The sequence below is a fragment of the Balaenoptera physalus genome (assembly GCF_965194825.1).
Source record: "Balaenoptera physalus genome assembly, chromosome: 2".
In the NCBI taxonomy this organism is placed as follows: Eukaryota; Metazoa; Chordata; class Mammalia; order Artiodactyla; family Balaenopteridae; genus Balaenoptera; species Balaenoptera physalus.
Genome location: NC_138883.1, coordinates 166,625,110 through 166,647,547, shown reverse-complemented (window position 1 = coordinate 166,647,547; position 22,438 = coordinate 166,625,110). Strand labels below are relative to the sequence as shown.

The 22,438-nt window shown below is 37.4% G+C and overlaps 2 protein-coding genes across 2 annotated transcripts in view; both read left to right on the top strand.

The window, feature by feature from the left end:
- Positions 1-3,651, top strand: part of LOC309654731 (uncharacterized protein) — a gene marked incomplete at its 5' end in the record, with an annotated part of 155,272 nt that extends 151,621 nt beyond the window's left edge. Inside the window, one exon of the mRNA XM_082449143.1 lies at positions 2,116-3,651. Within this exon, the coding sequence (XP_082305269.1) occupies positions 2,116-2,591 (476 nt within the window). The 3' untranslated portion in view covers positions 2,592-3,651. The remainder of the gene's footprint in view (positions 1-2,115) is intronic.
- An 844-nt stretch (positions 3,652-4,495) lies between these two features.
- Positions 4,496-22,438, top strand: part of DNAJC1 (DnaJ heat shock protein family (Hsp40) member C1) — a 194,577-nt gene continuing 176,634 nt past the window's right edge. Inside the window, exon 1 of the mRNA XM_082449735.1 lies at positions 4,496-5,228. Coding sequence (XP_082305861.1) covers positions 5,031-5,228 — 198 coding nt within the window. The 5' untranslated portion in view covers positions 4,496-5,030. The remainder of the gene's footprint in view (positions 5,229-22,438) is intronic.

The following is a 22,438-nucleotide window of genomic DNA, read 5'->3' as shown; positions in this document are numbered from 1 at the left end:
ATAGAGCCGGAATTCATACTGAATCATCTGGCTCTAGAATCTGTATTCTTTTGCACTATGAGATTATTTGAGTAAACAGTACATTATCCAGAGAAGTAAAAGCCATAGTGTCAACATGATAGAAATGTATTTATTATTTATAACATGAAGAACATCTGCATTTATTTATTAGCCCTTCAAAAGATTAAGATTCAGTACTGCAATAAAAAAGGGATTATTTTTCAAGAAGGTGCTTCCCCAAAACAATATTTTTCTAACCTTTGTCAACTCAATATGTTTGTGAATGATGTTTGGTTAAATAAATTACAAGATAATGTTCCATTAGAGAACAATGATATCTTAGAACTTTAAGTCCATATATTTGAGAAACAGCCAAAAAGGGGCAAAAGAGAAAATTTCAGAATAATATTCCATTGTATGGATATACCACAGCTTGTTTATTCATTCCTCAGTTGATAGGCATTTAGGTTGTTTCCAACTCTGGTTAGTATGAATAATGTTGCTATGATCATTTGTATACAAGTTTTATGTTTTTACTTTTCTTGTGTATATACCTAAGAGTGGAATTCCTGGGTCATATAGTAACTCTATCTTTCGTTTTTTGAGGAACTTCCAAACAGTTTTCCCAAGGGGCTGCATCATTTCACATTCCCACCAGCAATAAATGAGGGTTCCACTTTCTCCACATCTTTACTAACCTCTTTTTTGTCTGTCTTTTAAATTACTGCCATCGTAACGGGTGTAAAGTGGTATCTCTCTGTAGTTTTGATTTGCATTTTCCTAATGACTAATGATGTTGAGAAGCTTTCATATACTTATTGGCCTTTTGTATATATCTTCTTTGGAGAAATCCGTTGCCCATTCAAAAAAAATGTTGAGTTGCAAGAATTCTTTACATATTCTAGATGTAAGTCCCTTATCAAGTATATGATTTCCAAATATTTTTCTCCCATTATCTTGGTTGTCTTTTCACTTTCTTGATGGTATTGTTTGTGACACAAAGTTTTAAATTTCTGTGTAGTTCAATTTATTTATTTTTTCCTCTGTCACATGCTTTTGGTGTCATATCTAAGGGACCACTGGCTAACCCAAGGTCACTAAAATTTACTCTTATTTTTTTAAATAAGAGTTTTATAGTTTTAGCTTTTACCTTTAGGTCTATCACCTATTTTGAGTTAATTTTTTTTTTTTCATCTTTGGTTTCATGTCTTTCATTGGTTTTGTAAAATTCTTGGCCATTGTTTCTATAATTATTGCTTCAGCTTCATTCTCTCTCTCTCCTCTTTTTCTAGGACCCCAGTTATATGTGTGCTAGATTTATTCACTGTGTCCCACATGCATTTTTTTAACATCTTTATTGGAGTATAATTGCTTTACAATGGTGTGTTAGTTTCTGCTTTATAACAAAGTGAATCAGCTATACATATACATATGTTCCCATATCTCTTCCCTCTTGCATCTCCCTCCCTCCCACCCTCCCTATCCCACCCCTCTAGGTGGTCACAAAGCACCGAGCTGATCTCCCTGTGCTACCACATGCATTTAAAGCTCTATTCTCTTACCATTCTTTTTTCTCTCTGCTTCAGTTTGGGTATTTTTTCTTGACCTAGCCTCAAATTCACTAATCCTGTCTTCTGCTGTGTCCAGTCTGCTGTTAAACTCATCCACTGAGTTCTTGATTTCAGATATTACATTTTTAAATTTGAGATTTTCCATTGATTCTTTTTTTAATGGATTCAATTCTCTGTTGAAATTCTGCATTTTCTAATCCATTTTATCCACTTTTTCTTCTATTTTATAAACTATTGCTCTATTTTATAATAGTTATTTTAAAGTTCTTGTCTGGACTCCAATAGCTGGCTTATCTGTGGGTCTTCTATTATCTATTTTTTTCTCTTGATTATTGGTCAAATTTTCCTGTTTTTCTCACATCTCATAATTTTTTTTATTATGTACCAGACTTCTTTATTAAAAACAATAGACAATAGAGATGATGTTATTTTCTCCTAGAGATGAAAATAGACAAATAGGGTGAGGGTCAGGGATTGAGCTGGGTAGGGATTGGGTTGGGGTTTTAGTAAGATTCATTCAACTTCTGGTTTCTCTGTTTCTTAGGTGTGATTCCTCTGAGCCTGCAAGGTTTCTATCTCCTCAACCCAGCATATTCACTTCTGCTCTTCAGAGGTTTTAAACTTAGATCTTTATCCTCCTATTCATATAACTTCAGAAATATTGCAAATGTCTTGAGGGAGAAGACTGCCTGTGTATTTGAAGCAGGCTCCTCCTTTTCGGTAGAGTTCATTTTGTACGCACTGGTAGAATGTGAGGAGATTTTACTCGTCCTATCCTTCAGTCTTTCGGCCTCCTGCACGACCCCAGAATTCAGCAAATGTTCTGTGGGAAAGCTGGCTGTAAGTCTGGGCCTCCTCTCCACATTTCCAATCCGTTACACAACTCACAAGACTGTTAAACATTTCACTGGCTTCTCTCTTCCTGTGTACACTGCCTCTGCCCAGGCTAAGCTTCATCAGTCCATGCCCAGAATCATTAAATGTCAACAGATAAGAAAACAGCTGTTCATTGTGAGCTAACTTAGTCCTGGCTTCAGCAAAAGAAGATTTATTCAATTGCATTGTCCTCTGCATGAGACTGAACACGTGAAGATGCCAAATTAGAAGTCTAAATGTAAATAGCACTGTGGTCTTTGCAGAGACCTAGACCAGAACAAGCAAGGACATCACTTCAGAGTGGACTAGTGTTATTGGAACTGAGTAGGAAGAAGCTTCCAGAGCAATACCTTATAGCAGTGAGAAGCAATAGCAGTGCTGTATTGAATAGACTTCAGTTCTGCTTTTCAGCTTGGCCTTGGAAAGAGAACTATTCCCTTTAGATGGAGGAGGTCCTTGGGGTTCTTGGACAACATAAGAATAGAGCTCAAGAGGGAAATACCAGATCGCTAAAATATCAGTGGCAATATGGCACCAGTTTCAAATGTTATATTGCACTTAATTTAATGGTCAAATTAGGAGAAAAGATGAATGTTGGGATATTATGTAAAAGTAGTGCTTAAGATTATTGCTCTCATTTTATTTCGATGTTTTAATCATTGAATAAACAGTAAGCTAACTTAGAGATGTGGTAAAAATACCTCTCACTTTAAGAAAACTGATATATCAAAAAATCAAACTAAAAAACTGTGGGGGAGGCACGGAGGTGGGGAGGTGTTCACAGGATTCCATTCAACCAATTGAATGCTAGCATGTGCTATGCATTGTGCTTGGAACTGGGAATACACAGAAAAGGTGATACCCTTTGCTATGGACTGAATGTTTGTGTCCTCCCCAAATTCATATGTTGAAGCCCTCATTCCCAATGTGATGGTGTTTGGAGGTGCAGCCGTTGGGAGATAATTAGGTTTAAATGAGTTCATGATGGTGGAGCCCACACTGTGGGATTAGTGCCCTTGTAAGAGGAAATGCTAGATCTCTCTCCCCCTCCCCCACACTCCCACCATGTGACGGTACAACAAGAAAGCAGCCCTCTGCAACCTGGAAGAGGGCTCTCACCAGAACTCGACCATGCTGACCTTTCCCCGTTACAGACTTCCCAGCCTCCAGAACTGTGAGAAATAAATGTCTGTTGTTTAAGCCACCCAGTCTATGGTATTTTGTTACAGCAGCCCTTGCCGACTGAGACACCCCTGCTCTTGTATCTTTGAAAGTTAAGCCTCATGATGAATTTAAAATGGGATTAATTCAAGCACATATATTATTTTTAAGCAAGATATACTTGCATTCATTTAACTATTTTAAAATATATATATATTTTTAACTCTACAATAATGGAATGATTTCTTCAGTAAGATTTACTTCCTGCATCCAGGTATTGTTTTTCTAACCTTTGTCAAACATAATATATTTTTACTATGAGAGCTTTATCATTATCCTGTTGAGCTTAATTCAGCTGGCTGGATCCAAGATGGGAAAAGCATGAGATCAAACTCTCAAAACTGGTCAAGCAAAAGCTAAGAAGAAAATAAGGTTCACACAAGAGAAAGCAATAGCGGTGAGGGGGAGGGTGGAGTAGGAGGTGAGACACTGGTGGGAAAGAGAGGAGGGTTTTAGCCTAAATGTCATTGAAAATAGACCTCAGTTGGGAAAGGAACACCAATTGGAAATCGACTAAAGCGGGTAAACTACACTTCCCCTAAGACTTTGATTGAGTCACGCTTATTAATTTCTGCCAGGTTGCCTACTTTATGGTATTATGCCTATAAATCTTAATTCATTATTAGAAGTATACTTTTTGTCTTGGTTCAAATTTCATTTCTTCTTCACCTCTCTCAAAAGGATACTTTAGACTACTCACTAGATTTGTCCCTTTCAAGTCCTAGGTTCAATTCCTCCTATATCTTTGGGGATGGAATAATGAAATGTGTGGAACAGAGGCCGTAATCAATACATCAGTTTTCAAATATACTTTTAGTTTTTAATATCTGGGGGAGGGTAAGAAGGTAACTGTTTCAGGGATATTTGGGGTGTTCCAGGTGGATGCGCGTTGTCTATAACTGTCCACGTCTCTTAATCTGTGTCAACACACGGCACAGCTTCGCGGAGCGCGCCAGCGACTGAGAGGCATTTCGCGGAGGCCCAGGTCTGGGGCGCAGGCTTCTCTACTTCCGGCCCCGCCCCCTCTCCCGCGGTTGCTAGGAGACGTGATGTCACCGGAAGCGAGGCCTGGGATAGGCTAAGGCGAAGGGAAGCCTCTCCCACCCGGTGCAACCTCAGCGCCCGGCGCTGGCTCGCCAGCTGTTTGTAGGCCTGGGTGAGGGGCGGGGGTCCGCGGAGGGTAGAGCCGCCCGCGGCCGAGCCTGTCCCTCAGGCTAGGACCAGCCGCAGGGCGGGCGGCTCCGGGGCGGCTGCCCGTGCTTCCGACTGACAAGCACTGTTCCCGTAGCCCGCGCTGCCCGCCACGTCCCTGGTCTCGGCCGACGGCGCTGCGCGGCGGGTGACCTCTCCGAGCCCCGCGCGATGACGGCGCCCTGCTCCCGGCTGGCCCGGCTTCCTCCGCGCCGCCGGCTCCGGCTCGTGCCGTTCCCGCCGCCGCTGCTGTTGCTGCTGCTGGCGGCCGCGGGGCCGGCGCGCGGCTGGGAGAGCGGAGACCTGGAGTTGTTTGACTTGGTGGAGGAGGTGCAGCTCAACTTCTACCAGTTCCTCGGGGTGCAGCAGGTAAGCGGGGCCGGCTGGCCGGCAGCCCGCCCGCCCGAGGGCTGCGCCTCCGGGGCAGAAAAGTGCGGGTCTGGGCGGAAAGGAGGGGGTGGGGCGGGCTCTGACCCCGCTTCCTCCGAGGGAGCCGGGCACGCGGGGCAAGACGTGGTCATCCTGGGCTCGTCTGCCGTCCTCAGCCCGATCCACCAGGGTCTCCTCGTAACCAAGCTCAGAGGGAATGACCCGCCTTCCCCAATTCCTCACCGCCCGGCTCCCCTTCTCGAGTTCCGGTCTCAGTGACAGCAGTCTCAGTGACAGCCTGGACGGTGCCACCAGCCTGGGGTGGCGATCCCTTCTCTTTCCTCTGCCATTCTGGGGGAGATCCTTGCACCCAGCTGTGCAGGAGGAAGAAGGAAGAGTGGTGTGGGTAGATCTTTTACTCTTACCCTTTCCTTGCCTGCCCCGTGAACGTGGGAAAGAGTAGTCGTGTCTCCCTCCAAATTTTCACCTTCCCAATTACACTTATCCAGATTTTTAGCAGCCTCCTTTCCTCTGCCTTTCCGGGAAGATAGGAATACATTTTGGTTGGCGTCTGGGTTGCAGAAGTTTTTCTTGCACTGTACTTTGGAATCTATGTAGCCTATTCGATTAGGCGTTCGTATCATAGTTTAGAAATCTGGAGGAACTTGAAGCCTCTATACTGTTGGTCCTGGAAGTCATAGAAGGAGCCATCAAGTTTTCGGGGCAGTAGAGGCACTTGGGGTGCTCCAGGAAGAGAAGTCCAACCAGTAACGCAGGGTCGTTGTCTTTTTCTTTTCCTTTCGTTTCGTTTTCTTTCCTTTTTTAGCTTGAGACTTTAACTTGTAATGTCCGTTTGTTGCTATTTACTTACACCCTGGGAGTGGTGAATGAGGGTAGATATCCCGTCTCTGACGCCATTTTACTGGTTTAAGAATTATGGGGTTAAAGACTTAGAATTTCACAAGATCTGACTGAGCCCTTCGTAGAATGCTTTGAATAGTTATGGGGGCAAAAAAAAGAAAAATGTTTACCAACAATTGTCATTCAAGGCACACTTCCCGTGACCAGATGTGAAGTGTACATTTCACTCCTACAGGTTATCATAAATTTGTGTGAACTGTTGAGCTTAACACTAAATGGAAATTTACTTTTAAATTAAATATATATAATTGAGTATAAAATAGCAGTTGCCATGGCACCATGATTTTAACGAATTTCAATTTTGTAAGTTATAAAGTAGTTTAAGAATTTCACACTTCAAATTCTGTGCAAACGCTTATGTGGCAATTGTCTTTAGTCATTGTCTTCACCTGGTGCCACTTCCTGCTTGTAGAGACAAAGTAGACCTCATTTCAAAGTAAATGATGTCTCAATATGTGTAAAAATCACTAGTGAAATATAACTGAAGACTTTTAAGAACGCCTTTAATATTGAGAATATTTGTTAGAATTTATCATAATTGATTAAATTCTGTAGCTAGAGAGTCTTTTACATAACCTATCCAAAGATTTTGAAGATATTTTCCAGTTATTCAAGGAAAATTAAGCCCCTTTCAGAGAATACAGAAACTTAGTAGCAGTGGTTTAAATTTTAGATTATGTAATCTAGCTTGCATGTGAACTCTCATAGAATTTTCATTTATAAATTCATGGAATTAAATTTGCAGAGTTAATCAGGCAGTGTGAACAACCAGAGCATTTAACTATATGGGCAAAGATGGGAAAATAAAGAAGCATCGGTAATTGAGAAGATTCTGTGTGGAGGTAACATTTTAATAGAAGGATCCAGAAAATTGTTTTCATCTGTGTTTCTCTACCCAGTTGTGTTGAATTGGAAACAATGCAGAAGAAACTTTATTCTACCTAAGCAGAGAAACTGATCGGAACAAGTTCTTTACATTACATTGAATCTTAACTTTCTTAGGAGACTTTCAGGAGACCAGAAATTTGGTAGAGACAAATGCAGCCTGTCTTATGTCCTTAATGTGTAATTTTCAGGCCAAAGCCGACCAGTCTCTTCTTGACTAGCCAGACATGAGGAACCAGAGCAAAGTAGGTAGGTTACTTAAGAGTGGTGACCTGGCTTTACACACTTAATCAGTTTTGTTGTCCATTCAACAGAGATTTAGTTCATACCTACTAAATATTAAACACTGGGAATTGGCCAGTATGTAACACAAAACCCCTAGACTAATGAAACTCACATTTTAGTAGGGGGAAACAGTAAACAACCAAACAAGTAAATATAAATCTCAGATGGTCAGAGAAGTCCTCAGAAAGAAGTAAGGGAGTGAGCCATGTCGATAAGTGCATTCAAGGAAGGCAAACGGTTAAGCTCAAAGGCCTTGGAGCTTGCTTAGTATTTGAGGAATGGCAAGGCAGCCAATGTGGCCAGAGCAGGGTGTATGGGGAGGACAGTAGTAGATGAGATCAGAGTTATGGGGGGCGGGGGAAGATCTTGTAGGGCTTCGACATAAGTCATGAGGACTTTGGCTATTATAAGTAAGTTGGGGATCAAGGGGGGTTTTGAACAGAAGAGGTACATAATTTGACTTAAATTTCAAACCGACCACTTTATTGAGTTGGAGATCAACGATAATGTATGTTATTAATTATTGGATAATTGTGGTGTAGAATGTAGAATGGACCTGGGTGGTGCAAAGTGGTCAGATTCTGGATATAATTGGAACATAGAGCTGACAGCATTTTGCTGATTGTTTGAATGTGGGATGTGGAGGTGGGGAGTGGGGAAGAAAAGTTGAGGATAATTCGAAAGCTTTTTCTAAACCTCAGAAAGTGAATAAATACTTGTCTAATTGCACTTGCCACTTACTGAGATGGAGAAGCCTGGAATAGAAGCAAGTATGGTTGGGGGAAAATCAGTAATTTGGTATTGGTCATGCTAAATGTGAGGTGTCTAATAAACTTTAAAGTTGGTTATCTAACCCTGGAGTTGTAAGGAGAAGGGTTTGGGCTGTGCATAATAAATTAGGGAGTCCCTGGCACTTCGTAGGTAATTTGAAGCCACAAAACCAGGTAAGTTCACCAGGGGAGTGAATGTAAAAGAGAAAAGAGGGGTCTGGGAGCTGGACCATGGGAGGAACCAGCAAAGGAGAAGAGGAAGGAACAGCCAGCCAAGTAGCAGGCAAACCAACAAAAGATGGTCTCTTTCAGGTCAGGTGAGGAAAGTATTTTAAAGAGGAGGAAGCAATCAGCTGGGCTAAATGCTGATGATAATTCAAATAAGATGCGTTCTGAGCACCGACTGTTGAATTCAACAGTGTGGAGGTCATTGGCTACTTTAGCGAGAGCTGTTTCAGTGGAGTGGTGAGATCAATAGATTGGTTACATTGGGTTCAGGAGAGAAGGAAGGGGGCGGAATTGGAGACAATTAATAGAAAAAAACTTTTTTTTGAGATCTCCATACCCCAAACTAGACTCCAGGGATGATTAGTGACTTAATGTGGCATCCATTTTATCCCTTTTTCCGCCAGGTCTAAAGTAGTTCGCTCAGTCACTCCCTAACCTCTTTAATTGGAATAATCAATGACTTTTAGAACTTGAACCAGGCCACTTACTGACTTATGACCTTGTCAAGTTAAATTATTTCATTTTTAGGACAAATGGTATTTTCTTTCTTTATTTACTTCATAGGAGACACTTAAATATTTATTAAATGAAAAAATATGAACATGGTAACTAAAACTAAACAGTAATTCACCGAATGAGTAATTGCTTGACTGTTTTTATTCAGTAGGTTATATTTATATTGGCCTTTTATTGCTCTCATACAGCAAAGGAATCCCTCTCCTTGTATTCCCAGGTTTCAAATTGGTTCTAAAAGCTTTCAAAGGGATTCCAGAAGTTTTTAGTGGAGGTATGTATACAGGTGACATACCAGAGGCTCACTCTATTTTTAGAATGACTTTGATTGTTCACAGGGCATTCCAATTTGGATATTGCATCTTTTCAGAGGATACAAGGTAGAAGATTAGAAGAATGTAGGAAAAACAGTGTGTTATTGAAATATCTTTCATTAATAACTTAAATTCCAGGTCCCCAAACAGTATTTATATTTATTCTAACAGCTCCTGCTCCTTGGATACCTGTATTTCTTGTGGGATCAATTTTTTTCATTGTCTTTTGGGTCCATGACTTTCTTTATACTTTGTACAGTGTTCTAGCCAACAATAACTACTTCATAGTCATTTAAAAATCTGTGAATTGAAATTGTAACAAGCTAAGTTATCTTAAATTTTGCAGCATTTACTTTCTGATGCAATCAGAGTAATTTTCTTGGTGCCAGTCATTACAGATTCCTATTCCTATAGAACTAGAAAATGTTAGAAATGCCTCTTTCTCTTATAAAATTTTTAATAACTGCATCCTTACATTCAAATGAATGCTAAAACCTGGTTGAAAGAAGAAAACTATTGTGAAGTGCACATGTGCTTACAAAATGTTGGATTTTAACTTTTTAATCAGAATTAATAAATCTTTTAAGCTCTTTCAGTCTGTATTTCAGATGCACAGAATGCACAGAGTAGCAGCCTGTATAAGGGAGGGACAATTAGGGCACACTCATCCTACATATAGCCAAGGGGAGGGACTTCCTTAAAGAAATGCTGCTGATCTCTTGACCCGTCTCTTGCATCTTTCCGTGGATGAGTTACCTTGTTAGAGGGTGATCACCTGTGGTCTGCTTTGCTTGACTGGGGAGAGCTAACTAATTAAAGAGCTAGAAGTAATGATGCTCATTCTTAACAGACCAGCAAGGCAGTTGTTATCCTGGCCAGACTTTCTCTTGAGTGTACTGTCTCAAAGTCTAGGCTGGGGATGGGAGGGCCAGACTTTCTAGCAAGCCCTCTTGGCTCCTATACGTAATCTCAATTCTCCAGTAGCTTTTCAGCAATAAAGGTGCCATTTGATCTCTATTTGCCTGACTTCTGTGTTCTGTTTCTTTGGGTGGGAAAAGCACAAAGTCATTAATGGGGCCTTCTCAAACCCCAGCATAGGGGTTTGAGAAATAAAGAGGAAGATCTCTTTCATAAGTGACTGGTGAATCTGTACTGTGAGCATCAGTTCTCTCCAGTGATTCTTGTAGATTCCACTGAGCTTGTGGTGTTAGTTGAATATAGTGCAGTCTTTCTCTAGTGAGTCTGTTCCCTTGTAAATCTATGTCATGTAATAATCACTCCCCCATTCTCATTGTAGAATCCAAAATTATTTGTTGATTTGTAGAGAGAGAGATGTACAAAATCTGGAATGGTAGATAACCTTCCAGTCATTTATACTTCTGATGTAAAGCATATCATGTATAGAGTTAGAGCTGAATAAATACTTGTTTAGTTGTATACATATTTGCATCAGCTTGGATTATTGTAAAATTGATTTACTTTTCTTATGTACACGCTGTTTAGTGGAGGTTGCCTGGACATATTTTACGGGAAAAAGCAAGTTTATTGGGAAACTTTTGCCACATAATCTAGAGCTGATGGAACAGAAATCCTCTTCTAGTTGTAAGTTTCTGTTTTCTTTTTATAGTATTCTTTTTTTTTTTAAACTAATTATGAGAACAATCCTAGAATAGTGCGTCTTTTATCATTCATAGATACACCCTAAGCTGAACTGGGAAATGGAATTGTCCTTTGTTATTACAATTATTCTTAGAGATACATTCCAAAATCTTTTTAATAAAAGTCACCATTTTACCCAGTGATTGGTGTAATGTGGTGAATTTCAATATCATATGTTTTATTCAGTGTTGGGAATGATACACAGGGTAGGATGGAGGTGAGGGTAGGTACTTGGCTTGATGATTGCTGAGAGGAGAACCTCCGTGGCAGTTGTAAGTAACACCAGTTGATAAAATGCCTTGTATCTATATTAAACATGTTCTCACTTATTCCAAGACTATATGGTCTTGGGAATCTTTTTCTAAGTCAGGCATTATTGGGTCTATTTGGACAGTAATGACGTCAATTAATTCTACCCAGAATTAAAAACAAATCCAAAGTCTTTCTTGTATAGAAGTGTGCAGAGATGGAAGGAAAGGAATGGCAGTGAAAAGAGAGACTTCTGATTGGGTGAAGCAGGACCCTAGACCAATTGATAATGAAGCTATAGTCTATGTATTTTCAAAAACCTTTCTTTATTTTCATCAAAACACCTACTTGTGAAAGATGGGTCCTATACTAATGAATGTAAAAATATGATTATGTTTTAAGTAACATCATGGTATTCCATTTGAAGAGCTAAATTTTTTTTTTTTTTTTTTTTACTTATATTTACTGAAATTTTTGTCTAAGAGTGTCATTGGGACTTAATTAGAAATTTAATCTAGGATTTGTGTTTCATTCTCATCCTCCTTAATACTACATTAAGTAAGGTTAGGACTCATTCACTTACTCAGAAAGTGTTTCTGATTACCATCATCCAGCAACTGGAATCTCACGCGTAATCAGGCATGTTGCAAAAGCAAGGCATGCCGCTGTCTACATTTCTGGTTAGAGAGAATATGTGCATAAAACAGTATGCTTCATTATTAGACAAAATGCCCATTTTAGTGCCAGTGAAGCAGTGGACATAAAGCTATGTGCAGCTACATGGTCAGCTAATAGAATTTGAATTAAATATTAAAGGTAAGAGTTTAAGATCCAGAATTAAATAAAAGGACACATGTCATGGTATAAGCAGCGGTATTAAAATGGAAAAGAAGCAGTATTAAAATGCCACTGAGTGCAAACACTAGAATTCTAAAAGGAAGTAATTAATTAAACAAATTCTGGAATACATACAACTCCTGATCATAGAAGGTACAAGGATTTTAAAAAGCTACATGAGACCGCACTGTGACATGTTTAGTAAGCAGTAGTCAAAATGAGTTAAGACCAGAAAAGTTGTTGTTGTCATTTATTGGGAAGGTCTGAACAGACCATAGAGAAATCCTAGGGTCCATATATGTGCCTGCTAAGGAAAGTAGAGGGTTCATATTTCTAGCCAATACTTAAGGACTTTATACCATTAAAATGGATCAGGTTAAGGAAGCTATCTCATGGCCAATTACCAAGAAGCCTCTGACTTTTTGGAATTTAAAAAAAAAAAATGCAAATCTTATTAGCAGTTATTTTCAATTACCACACTTTTAGTTAACATATAAAAGATTAGTATTTAGGTCCTTCTCTGACTTTAAGTAGTGTTTTGTATTAATATTGGTGATTAAATTTGATTTAAGGAAGTTAATATATGACTGTATAATGTAGGGTGACTGGAACTTGTTGTTCCTTGTACTTAAGTATATTATATAAAGTTCAAATGATTGCCATGCTATGCAGTTCTATAGTAGTTATACAGAATTAGTGTGACTTTTTGTATCACCCATTTGCAAGTATATGTTTAACTTAGAGTAAATTAGATCTTGAAATTAGTTTTTGTGGAAAGCTTTGCAGGTTTTCAACAATGCTGCCACCTCTCAAAGCATTGTTGAAACTTCTTATTTTGCGTTGCTTTAAAAGCCTGCAGCATATTTGGCAGATTTACTCATTAATAGTAAACCTTTAAGATGGATTTGATTTTTGCCTACAGCTTATAGTCATTTGGAGCTAAATTTGATGACTAAATTGGGTTAGCAAGCTTGGGTAAGTACGCTTTGGATTGATAAAGAGATCTGAAAATAAATTTCAAGTAAGGCTCATAAACTGGTTTGAGGACTGTTGTCAAAGAAGAATTCCAGGGAAGTTTGGAGGGGGTGTCAACATGAAGTAAATCTGTAGCCTTACAAAGCAACAGAATGTATTCCAGTAAATGGCTTTTGGAGTACTTATTACTTTGTGGGTAGCAAATTTCTAAAAGAATTTTTACCTGTCAGAGAAAAATATGTAAATAAAAATCATCATTAATTTTAGAGAGGTGGGAAAATATTGAGCTAGAAGAAAATATTTTAATTATTTGCCTGCTTGCTTTTAAAATTAAAAAGGATCATAAAGGTATTTATTATATAACATTTCTCTAATAATGCTAGTTAAAGCAGAGTGGTGGAGGAACCAAAATAAACGTTAGGGATAGAGACAGTAGCTGAGAATACCACTGAAGGAGAAAGGAAATACACAGAAAGAGGGACATGTACACAGAAAAAAAATACATCAATACAAATACTGGAATGGAGTAGTATCTCCATCTTGTGGCCTTCTTTGTATATTGTTGTTAAAAATGTTGAGGGGTTGTATTTTCACAACTGTAGGCATAAGTAAGAATAAAATATAAGTCAGATGAAAATAAAATATGGGTCAGAGATTTTTTTGCAATGACCTTTGAGCCTGAGCTTCCCAGTTGGTGTGCAGTAAGTCAGTGTGCTGGGACAGTGGTGCCCTCCCCGGAGAGGCCTTAAGTTAACTCCAGTGTGTCTTACAAATGTAATTTTCTGTGAAATGCCATGGTATGGAAAAAGTTGGAAGAGCACTGTGAAGGCATGCAGTTATAATGTTTTTCTTCCAGGGAAAATTTTATAAGCCTGTGTATATATGTGTATACATATAAAAATAAAATTGTCCTATGTAATTATTCTTATCAAAATCTTTGCTGTACTAAAGATCTTCGTTTAGATCTCATAGAACCAAGAGCATTAGTTAACATATTGGTGAGTGAATCCGGATATAAAAGGAATCAAGAAATCTGATGAATTAGTGTCCTTCAGTTACTTGATTACTTATTCTGGATGGTGGAATGACCATTATGTAACTATGGGTACTGCATACCCATAGTTTGCAGTAACTCAGAGAAATACTTTAATGGTTTGTAACAATCTGTGTGAAGAGGATACAAATGTCTTTGGAAAGTATAAGTATACCAATTCTGAGTAGCCTAAAGTAATACTTTGTGACAGTAGGAGATCAGGATTTGTAAGTAAAATACCACCTTACTGACATATATTTCAGATTTTTGACAGATGACTTTCTTTTTAAAGCCATTGATCCCTTAGGGCAGCACTGTGCAATAGATACATAATACAAGCCACATACATAATTTAAAATTTTTTAAAAGCCACATTTTAAAAAGTAAAAAGGAAACAGGTAAAGTTAATTTTAAAATATATTTTATTTAATCCCATGTATCAAAAATATTATTTCAACATGTAATCACATTTTTAAAAGTTATTGAGACATTTCACATTTTAGCTTTTTTACTAAGTCATCAAAATCTGGTATATATTTTAAATTTATACTTCTTAGCACACTTCAATTTGAATACTCAATTTTGATTGAAAATACTTAATCTGTGTTGAGATTTCATAGAATGTGCAGCTAACAAGTAGATTCATGTAATCAGATTCTTCCAAACTAACAAGTAGAGTCATGTATTCAGGTTCTTCCAAACATACTTAAAAAGCTTTTCAGTAACTGAATCAAATATCATTTTAAAAATTTAAATATAAATGACTCAAATTAAATAAAAAATTTGATTTCTGAGTTGCACTAACACATTTCAAGTGCTCAGATATGGCTAATGGCTACCACATTGGCTAGCACGACCTTAGATAATGAACATTTCTGTGTTGTATAGCTATATCTAAATATTTTTGGATAAAATCACTGATTGCTGTTTCCATTTTGTCAGGGACATTGTAGGTTTTGTTTTTGTGTCTTAACTCATTGTGGTTTTTATTGTTTTGCTTTTTTTTTTTAGGATTGTTCCAATTATGCTATACATCATCTTCCTAGTTAGTTTTCTGTCCGTTTTGTCCATTCTTTTCTTTGGCCTGTAAAGGCTGTTAGTATAGTACATGCTGCTCTTCTAGGGACAATGGGTTCTGAACATCCATGCGTAGAGGTCTGTCTGCTGAGGGTGTTTTCAGTAATCAGCTTAATCCAATTTGGTCGTTTACTTTTGCTGACTAGCCTGTTATATTTTATAATTCTTAAAGTGTTATTAAGTTAATATATTAGGTCTTTAATGATGCTTTGACCAAGAAATCACCAGTGTTCCTACTTTGTAATTTTAACTTTGAGGTTGCCTGTTCTCCCTAGTTATTCTGAAACTCATCCATCAAATATATTATTAGTTATGAAATATTCACTATATTTTCTGCTGTCATCTATTTTGATTATCATAACATCTTTAATTAAGTAATTTTAAAAAGGGATATCCAGGTGCAGTTCTATTTGTGTGCCAGTCTTTTGGCTCATTATAATATCAATTAGGGATTCCAGAGTCTTCCTTTTCCACTAGCCACCTTTGCCATCTCCACACAGCTCCTAAAAGTACTGCTTTATTTTGGACTGATTAATTGCTGATCTTTTTGCTTTTGTCTTCTGTAATTTCATAAGCAAGTAAGGAAAAGAAGTAGATCTTAATATTGATCGTTCTTATACCTGGCTATTATTGTTTTAAATAGTCCCGTTATAGGAAAGAATTGCAGTGGGTCAGAGATGTTAAAAACTCTATGCTAAGGGAAAAAAACAACAACGAAAATTGAAGAACGGATATAGAATCCTGAAGTTAGAAGAGACCTCACCAATATCTAACCTGTTTCCTCATGTAGGAGTCTCTTCTGTAGCTCTCCCCGAAGATGGTCATCCAGTCTGTTTGATTTACGTCTAACAATGGGGGATTATGAAACAACCTGTTAAGTTTTTGATAAAGTACTCAATGGGAATTTTATTCTTATGTAAAGCCAAAAATCATAATTCTTATACTTACTTTCAATTTTATTTGCAGTCTTCTTTTGGAGTACCTCCGAGTATATATTCCCTCTAAATTATTTTTCTGAAGTGCCTTAAAATAAAATGCACAAGAGAAATAATTACTTGTTGATTCTCTCCACAACAGTAGAGTTATTTAAAAACAAACAAACCACAGTTCTTTGTATAGCAGTTATACCTCAATAAAGTTGTTTAAAAAAAAAATACAGGCAAGCTGAGAAGCCTACTTGGTTTCATGGTCTTTAGATATGTATTAAGTCCACCCTAGAGAAGACCCAAGCCACCGTAGTTACAGTTGTCTTGGAAGTACACCAAGCATGATTTGAAGTTACTATAAATAATTTCCTGGGCTCATCAAAGTCAGCAACAGGCAATTTCTGAACGTTGGAAGCATAAGATGATTTGGGGTATGTCGGCTTTGATAATATGGACCACAGGGTTGATTTAATTAAAATTGTACCCAAAAGTTGTTACAGACTCTTAAAGCAAGACCCGTGTGTACAGTTGTGCAGGTTGTGTGTCTGCTTCAAAACTATCGTGATACAAAGATGTTTTAGACTGAGGTTTTTATGAAGAATTGCACATAGGTAATTAAACTGTGAAGGAAATAATTTCTCTTTCATAATTAAAATGTTATGTTTCTTTAGGTAGAATTTTAGTTTTCAGGTCCATCTTGAGTGGCTGTTTCTCTCTCCTTTTTATTCACCCGTCCTCCCTAGGGGCTTTATAGTGGCTTTTACTCCTTTCCCTGAGACACCTAGACAAGCAGTCGGTCTGATATAGGCAGCTTAGGGCTCCCTCCTGAGGTTATATTGAGGCCATTGCAGATCCAGATACCAAGCCTGCAGATTGTTTGGCCTGGTTTCAGCTGTTGGGCTGAAACTATGGCCTCTTAGCATCTCAGATACATAATATTTTATAAGCTTGTAGCCTCACTTTTGTAGACTTCACTTTTTTTCACAGGTGGTGGAGTCCCACTGCAACCCTTGGTTTCCAGCACCGAGTCTGGCTCTGATCCCGGGCCTTTTGTGGAGCACTTTCAGTCCTCATTACTCTGTGGGCGTCATACTTCTCATTTCTCCTGCCTACTACAGGTGTGGAGTCCAGGCTTTTAGCTTAAGCTCTGTTTGTGGCTACACGTTTCCTTTAGTTTTAGTCTACAGAGATACTTAACTAGTTTTGGCCGTGGCTATATGTGTATGATTTTCTCTCTTTAAATTTTATCATTGGTACATATTTGGAGTAGGGTTTAGGAGGAGCAGTGCTACTTTGACTCCAGAGTATTTTTTAAAGCTGCACTTTTTAAATTATTATTTTTAATGCCATTTTCCTATTATCTAAGCACCTTTTACTACTTAACATCCAGAAATATAGTCAGGCCTATTACTCACAGCAATGTAAGAGGCTGTTACTTAGGCATTAAAAGGAACAGTAAACCGTTAAGTCCGTGTCGCTATCAGTCCACTATTCCTAGACTTGATCCAAGTCTGGGCGCTAAAACAGGCAAGTAACATTTCTAAAATAATCAGATCCCACAGGTTTTGAATATTGTAATAAGTAGATCCATTACCTCAGAGTGATGTATGTGGCCCTGTTATTGGAGGTGTCCAGAGGAGAGTCCTGAACTCTGTCTTGAATGTAGTTAGAAAACCATGCCAGGTGGGGAAATAGTTACTGAAACTCGGGTACGTGTCAGAAAAACCATTGCTGGAGGAAATGAATGGTCCTGAAGTTAAGATATATGCAGATAATTTCATGTTGATGTTTTGTAAATATATACCAATCACAAACCTCTTAAAAAGACTTTCTTTTTCTGGACCTGAATAACATTATGTTCTCTTACATATAGTCTTCAAAATTCACAAAACAAAAAATAGGACAGTGAGGGTTAACCTCACTGAAAAACATTTTCAATAATCAACTTGATGGATAATACTAAAATCATAGAGTTTCAGTGGATATTAGCTTCATGGAATTGAGTGATCTTTAATCAAAGCTTCAAGCAGTTTATAGAGTACACATTTGGAATGTACTTTAAATTATTTTAAGGAAAGAAGTATACAATTCAGTCTTACAAGAAAAGATAAAGGGTCTTTTCATATTAGATCCATAGGATTTAAATATAATCGGTTTAAATACAATTTGAAGGACATGTTTATCTTATTATTGTTTACCTTTAATATTGAGTTGTTAATATAAGGGAAATCTTTAAAGATACTACCATGGATGAAAACCGTGGTATAATGATCTTTTTAAAAGACATTTCACTTACAGACTGTCATTGTTGCTTTTCTTTAACATGGATAACAATACTCTGTTTCTGCAGCAGTTCTCTGCAATAGTGTTTCTAACCTTTGTTTTGTGACAAAATAGAATATACACAGCTATCTACGTTACGTTATGAAATTCTGATAAAACCTGTTTTTCATATTTATTAATTCATTTGTTCCTTCTACAGCGCACTAATAATAGTAGAGAATGGAAACAATCAGATTCTAATAGTAGGAGAATATTTGAGTGAACTATGATATGTTCTTGGTGTGATATGTAATCATTAATAACAGTATAAGTGAAAAGTACATAGCAACATGGAAAAATACGTTTAAGTGAAAAAAGCTAAATAGCAAGTTTTATTCACATTTGATTATAATTTTGTAGGAATCATATATATGCACAAGGGTGAGAAAGTAACATGGGCTAATGAGAACAGTTTAAATTGTGGGATTGGTAGAATCATTTTATTTAGGGGTGAATATTTCATTTAGAGTCCTGATAACATTACTAATATATACCCATGTAAATTCTATTACTTTGGAAAAAAGAATGTTATATAATTAAATCACAGTTGGATAAACTAAATTAGCAACATATCTTCATATTTATGAGATAAAGTATATGGATATTTTAAAGTTGCTTTTAACCTATAAGCTATTTAAAATTATGAGTGGGAAATTAAGTAAATCAAATAATTTTAGACTAAAAATCCCATGTATTTATTTTGTTATTTAAAAATATTACCAAATAATTTCTAATAATTATTTCAGTGAATCAAACTGTTTCATCATGAGTCTAATCTTCCAGAAAAGACTATAAAACTCTGTTGTTGAGCTTATAACATATAACGATTACTATATACGATAATGATAGCACAAAGAAAGGGGCAAGAGATGGAGCTGTAACGGAGCAATGTTTTTATATTTTTCCAGAATAAAGTTAGTATTTATCTGAAATAAATCTTTTTTTTTTTTTTTTAATTTATTTAGCTGTGTCAGGTTCTAGTTGCAGCATGCGGGATCTTCGTTGCAGTGCACAGGCTCTTCATTGCGGCACGCGGGCTTCTCTCTAATTGTGATGCATGGGCTCAGTAGTTGTGGCGCACGGGCTTAGTTGCCCCACAGCATGTGGGATCTTAGTTCCCCAACCAGGGATTGACCCCGCGTCCCGTGCATTGGAAGGCGGATTCTTAACCATTGGGCCACCAGGGAAGTCCCTGAAATAGATCTTGGTAAGATACATATTGTAATCCTTAGAGCAACTACCAAGAACATAACTAAAAAATTTATATAGTAAATATTCTAACAAAGGAGGTAACGTAGATCACTAGGACATATCTATGTAACTAAAAAGAAGGCAGTAAAGGAGGAGAGGGGGGAAAAGACATGAGGTATATAGAAAACATAGCACAATGGCAGATGTAAATCTGACCATATCAGTAACTAAATTAAATATGACCAGATTAAACATTCCAATAAAAAGGCAGATAATGTTAGGCTGGATTTAAAAAAAAAAAAAAAAGATAAAAGATCCAATGGTATGCTTTCTACAAGAGACATACATACTTTAGATTCAAAGACACAAATAGGTTGAATGTAAAAGGATGGAAAAAGCTCCCAATTTTTGGAACTTAACACATTTCTAAATAACCCATCAGTCAAAGAAGAAAATCACCAGGGAAACTAGGAAATATTTTGAACTGAATGAAAATGAAAACAGAACGTATCACCATTTATGTGATGCAATTAAAGTAGTACTTAGGTGGAATTTATAGCTTCAAATACCTATAATTAGCAAAGAAGACAGATTTTATTTTATTTTTTATTGTTTATTTATTTTGGCTGCATTGGGTCTTTGTTGCTGCGCACGGGCTTTCTCTAGTTGCGGCGAGCGGGGGCTACTCTGTTGCAGTGTGCGGGATTCTCATTGCAGTGGCTTCTTTTGTTGTGGAGCATGGACTCTAGGCACGTGGGCTTCAGCAGTTGTGGCACGTGGGCTCAGTAGTTGTGGCTCTCGGGCTCTAGAGCACAGGCTCAGTAGTTGTGGCGCACAGGCTTAGTTGCTGTGCGGCATGTGGGATCTTCCCAGACCAGGGCTCGAACCCATGTCCCCTGCATTGGCAGGCGGATTGTTAACCACTGCGCCACCAGGGAAGTCGCACAAAGAAGACAGATTTAAAATCAATAACCTTACGCTTTTACCTTACAACACTAGGAGGAGAAAAAGTGCAAACTAAACTCAAAGCAAGAAAAAGGAAGGAATAGTAAAGATTAGAGCAGAAACCAATGAAATATCAAACAGTTAATAGAAAAATCAGTGAAACCAAAAGTTTGCCCTTTGAAAAGAGCAACAAAATTGACAAACTGTTAGCTATACTGATCAAGAAAAAAAAAGAAAGAAGACATAAACACCAACCTCAGGAATGAAAGAGGATGTATCACTGCCATCTCTACAGAAATTAAAAGGATTATAAGAGAGCACTATGAAGAACTTTGCCTACAAATGAGACAACGTAGATGAAATGAACAAAGTCTACTGACCAAAACTACTCTCAATAAAAAATCTGAATAGACTTATAACCAGTAAGTAAATTGAATTAGTATTTTAAAGTCTTCCCACAAAGAAAAGCCAGATGGCTTCATTGGTGAATTCTATCAAATAGTTAAAGAAGAAATAATCACAAATTTTCAAAAACTTACAGAAAATAGAAGAGGAGGGGAGGGAATATTTCCCAACTCATTCTGTGAGATAAGTATTACCCTGATAACTAAAGCCAGACAAAGATGTCACAAGAAAAGAAAACTACAGACCAATAACCCTCATGAATAGAGATGTAAAATTTCCAGCAAAAATGCTAGCCAGCTGTATCCAGCAACATATGAAATGGATTAAACTTAATGATCAAGTGGGATTTATCCCAGGAATGCAAGGTTGTTTTAACATCTGAAAATCAGTTAATATAATACACTGTATTAATAGAATCAAAGACAAAAACTGCATGATTATCTCAGACACAGAAAAAAAAAATTGAAAGAATCTAGTACCTATTCATAATAAAAACTCTCGGCAAACCAGGAATAGAAGGTAATTTCATCAACCTAATAAAGAGAATCTAAAAAGCTCTCCGTGTAGACATTTCCCCCAAGAAGATATACAAATGGCTAGTAAGTGCACGAAAAGGTACTCAACGGTATTTGTCATTAAAGAAATGCAAATTAAAGCCGTAAGGAGATAAAACATTACACCCACTAGAATGCCTATAATCGAAATAGTGGACAGGAAAAATCATTGGTGAGCATGTGGAGAAACTGGTGGTAATGTAAAATGGTACAGCATCTTTGGAAGACAGTGTGGCAGTTTTCTTGTTTTGTTTTTAAAGTTCAAGTAAACTTAGGATATGCCCCAGCAGTTCCTCCTAGATGTCTATAGTGTCTTAAGGCAAAAGTGAAAGTATATGTCCATACAGATTTGTACATGAATGTTCGTAGAGCATTATTCATAATAGCCAAAATTGGAAACAATCCAAATGCCCAGCAACCTATAAATGGATAAACAAAATGTGATATATCTATGTAATGGAATACTATTTAATATTTAGTATAAAAAGGAAGAACTTCTGATATAAACTACAACATGGATGAACCTTAAAAACATTATGCTAAGTAAAAGAAGTCTGACTCAAAAAGACTCCATGTTACATGATATCATTTATATGAAATGTCCAGAAAAGGTAAGTATATAGTGACAGCAAGTAAGAGTAGTAGTTGTCATAGTCTGGGAATGAGGGTTGACTGAAAATGGCATGAGGGATCTTTTTTAGGGTGATAGAAATGTTCTAAGACAGGATTTTAGTGATGATTGCATATCTTTGTAAATTTATTAAAATCACTGAATTGTGTACTTACAGTATGTGAATTTCATGATGTGTAAATTATACCTCAACAAAACTGTTAGAAAAAAGATGTGTTATTTTATGGGAGACGTGAGGGTGCTCTGAATTGAGAGTCTTGTTTGACAGATTACTCTGTAAGGAACCTAAATTGTGACTTCCGACATGTCTGAGCATTTAAAAGTTCTTATGATTTGTCCTCTTCCGTACAGATGCACACACACATACACATACCTATGTTAGCTGAATATACAGACTTGTTTCTACCATTGCATCTTTGCTGTCAGGGACTTCCCTGGTGGCGCAGTGGTTAAGAATCCGCCTGCCAATGCAGGGGACACGGGTTCGAGC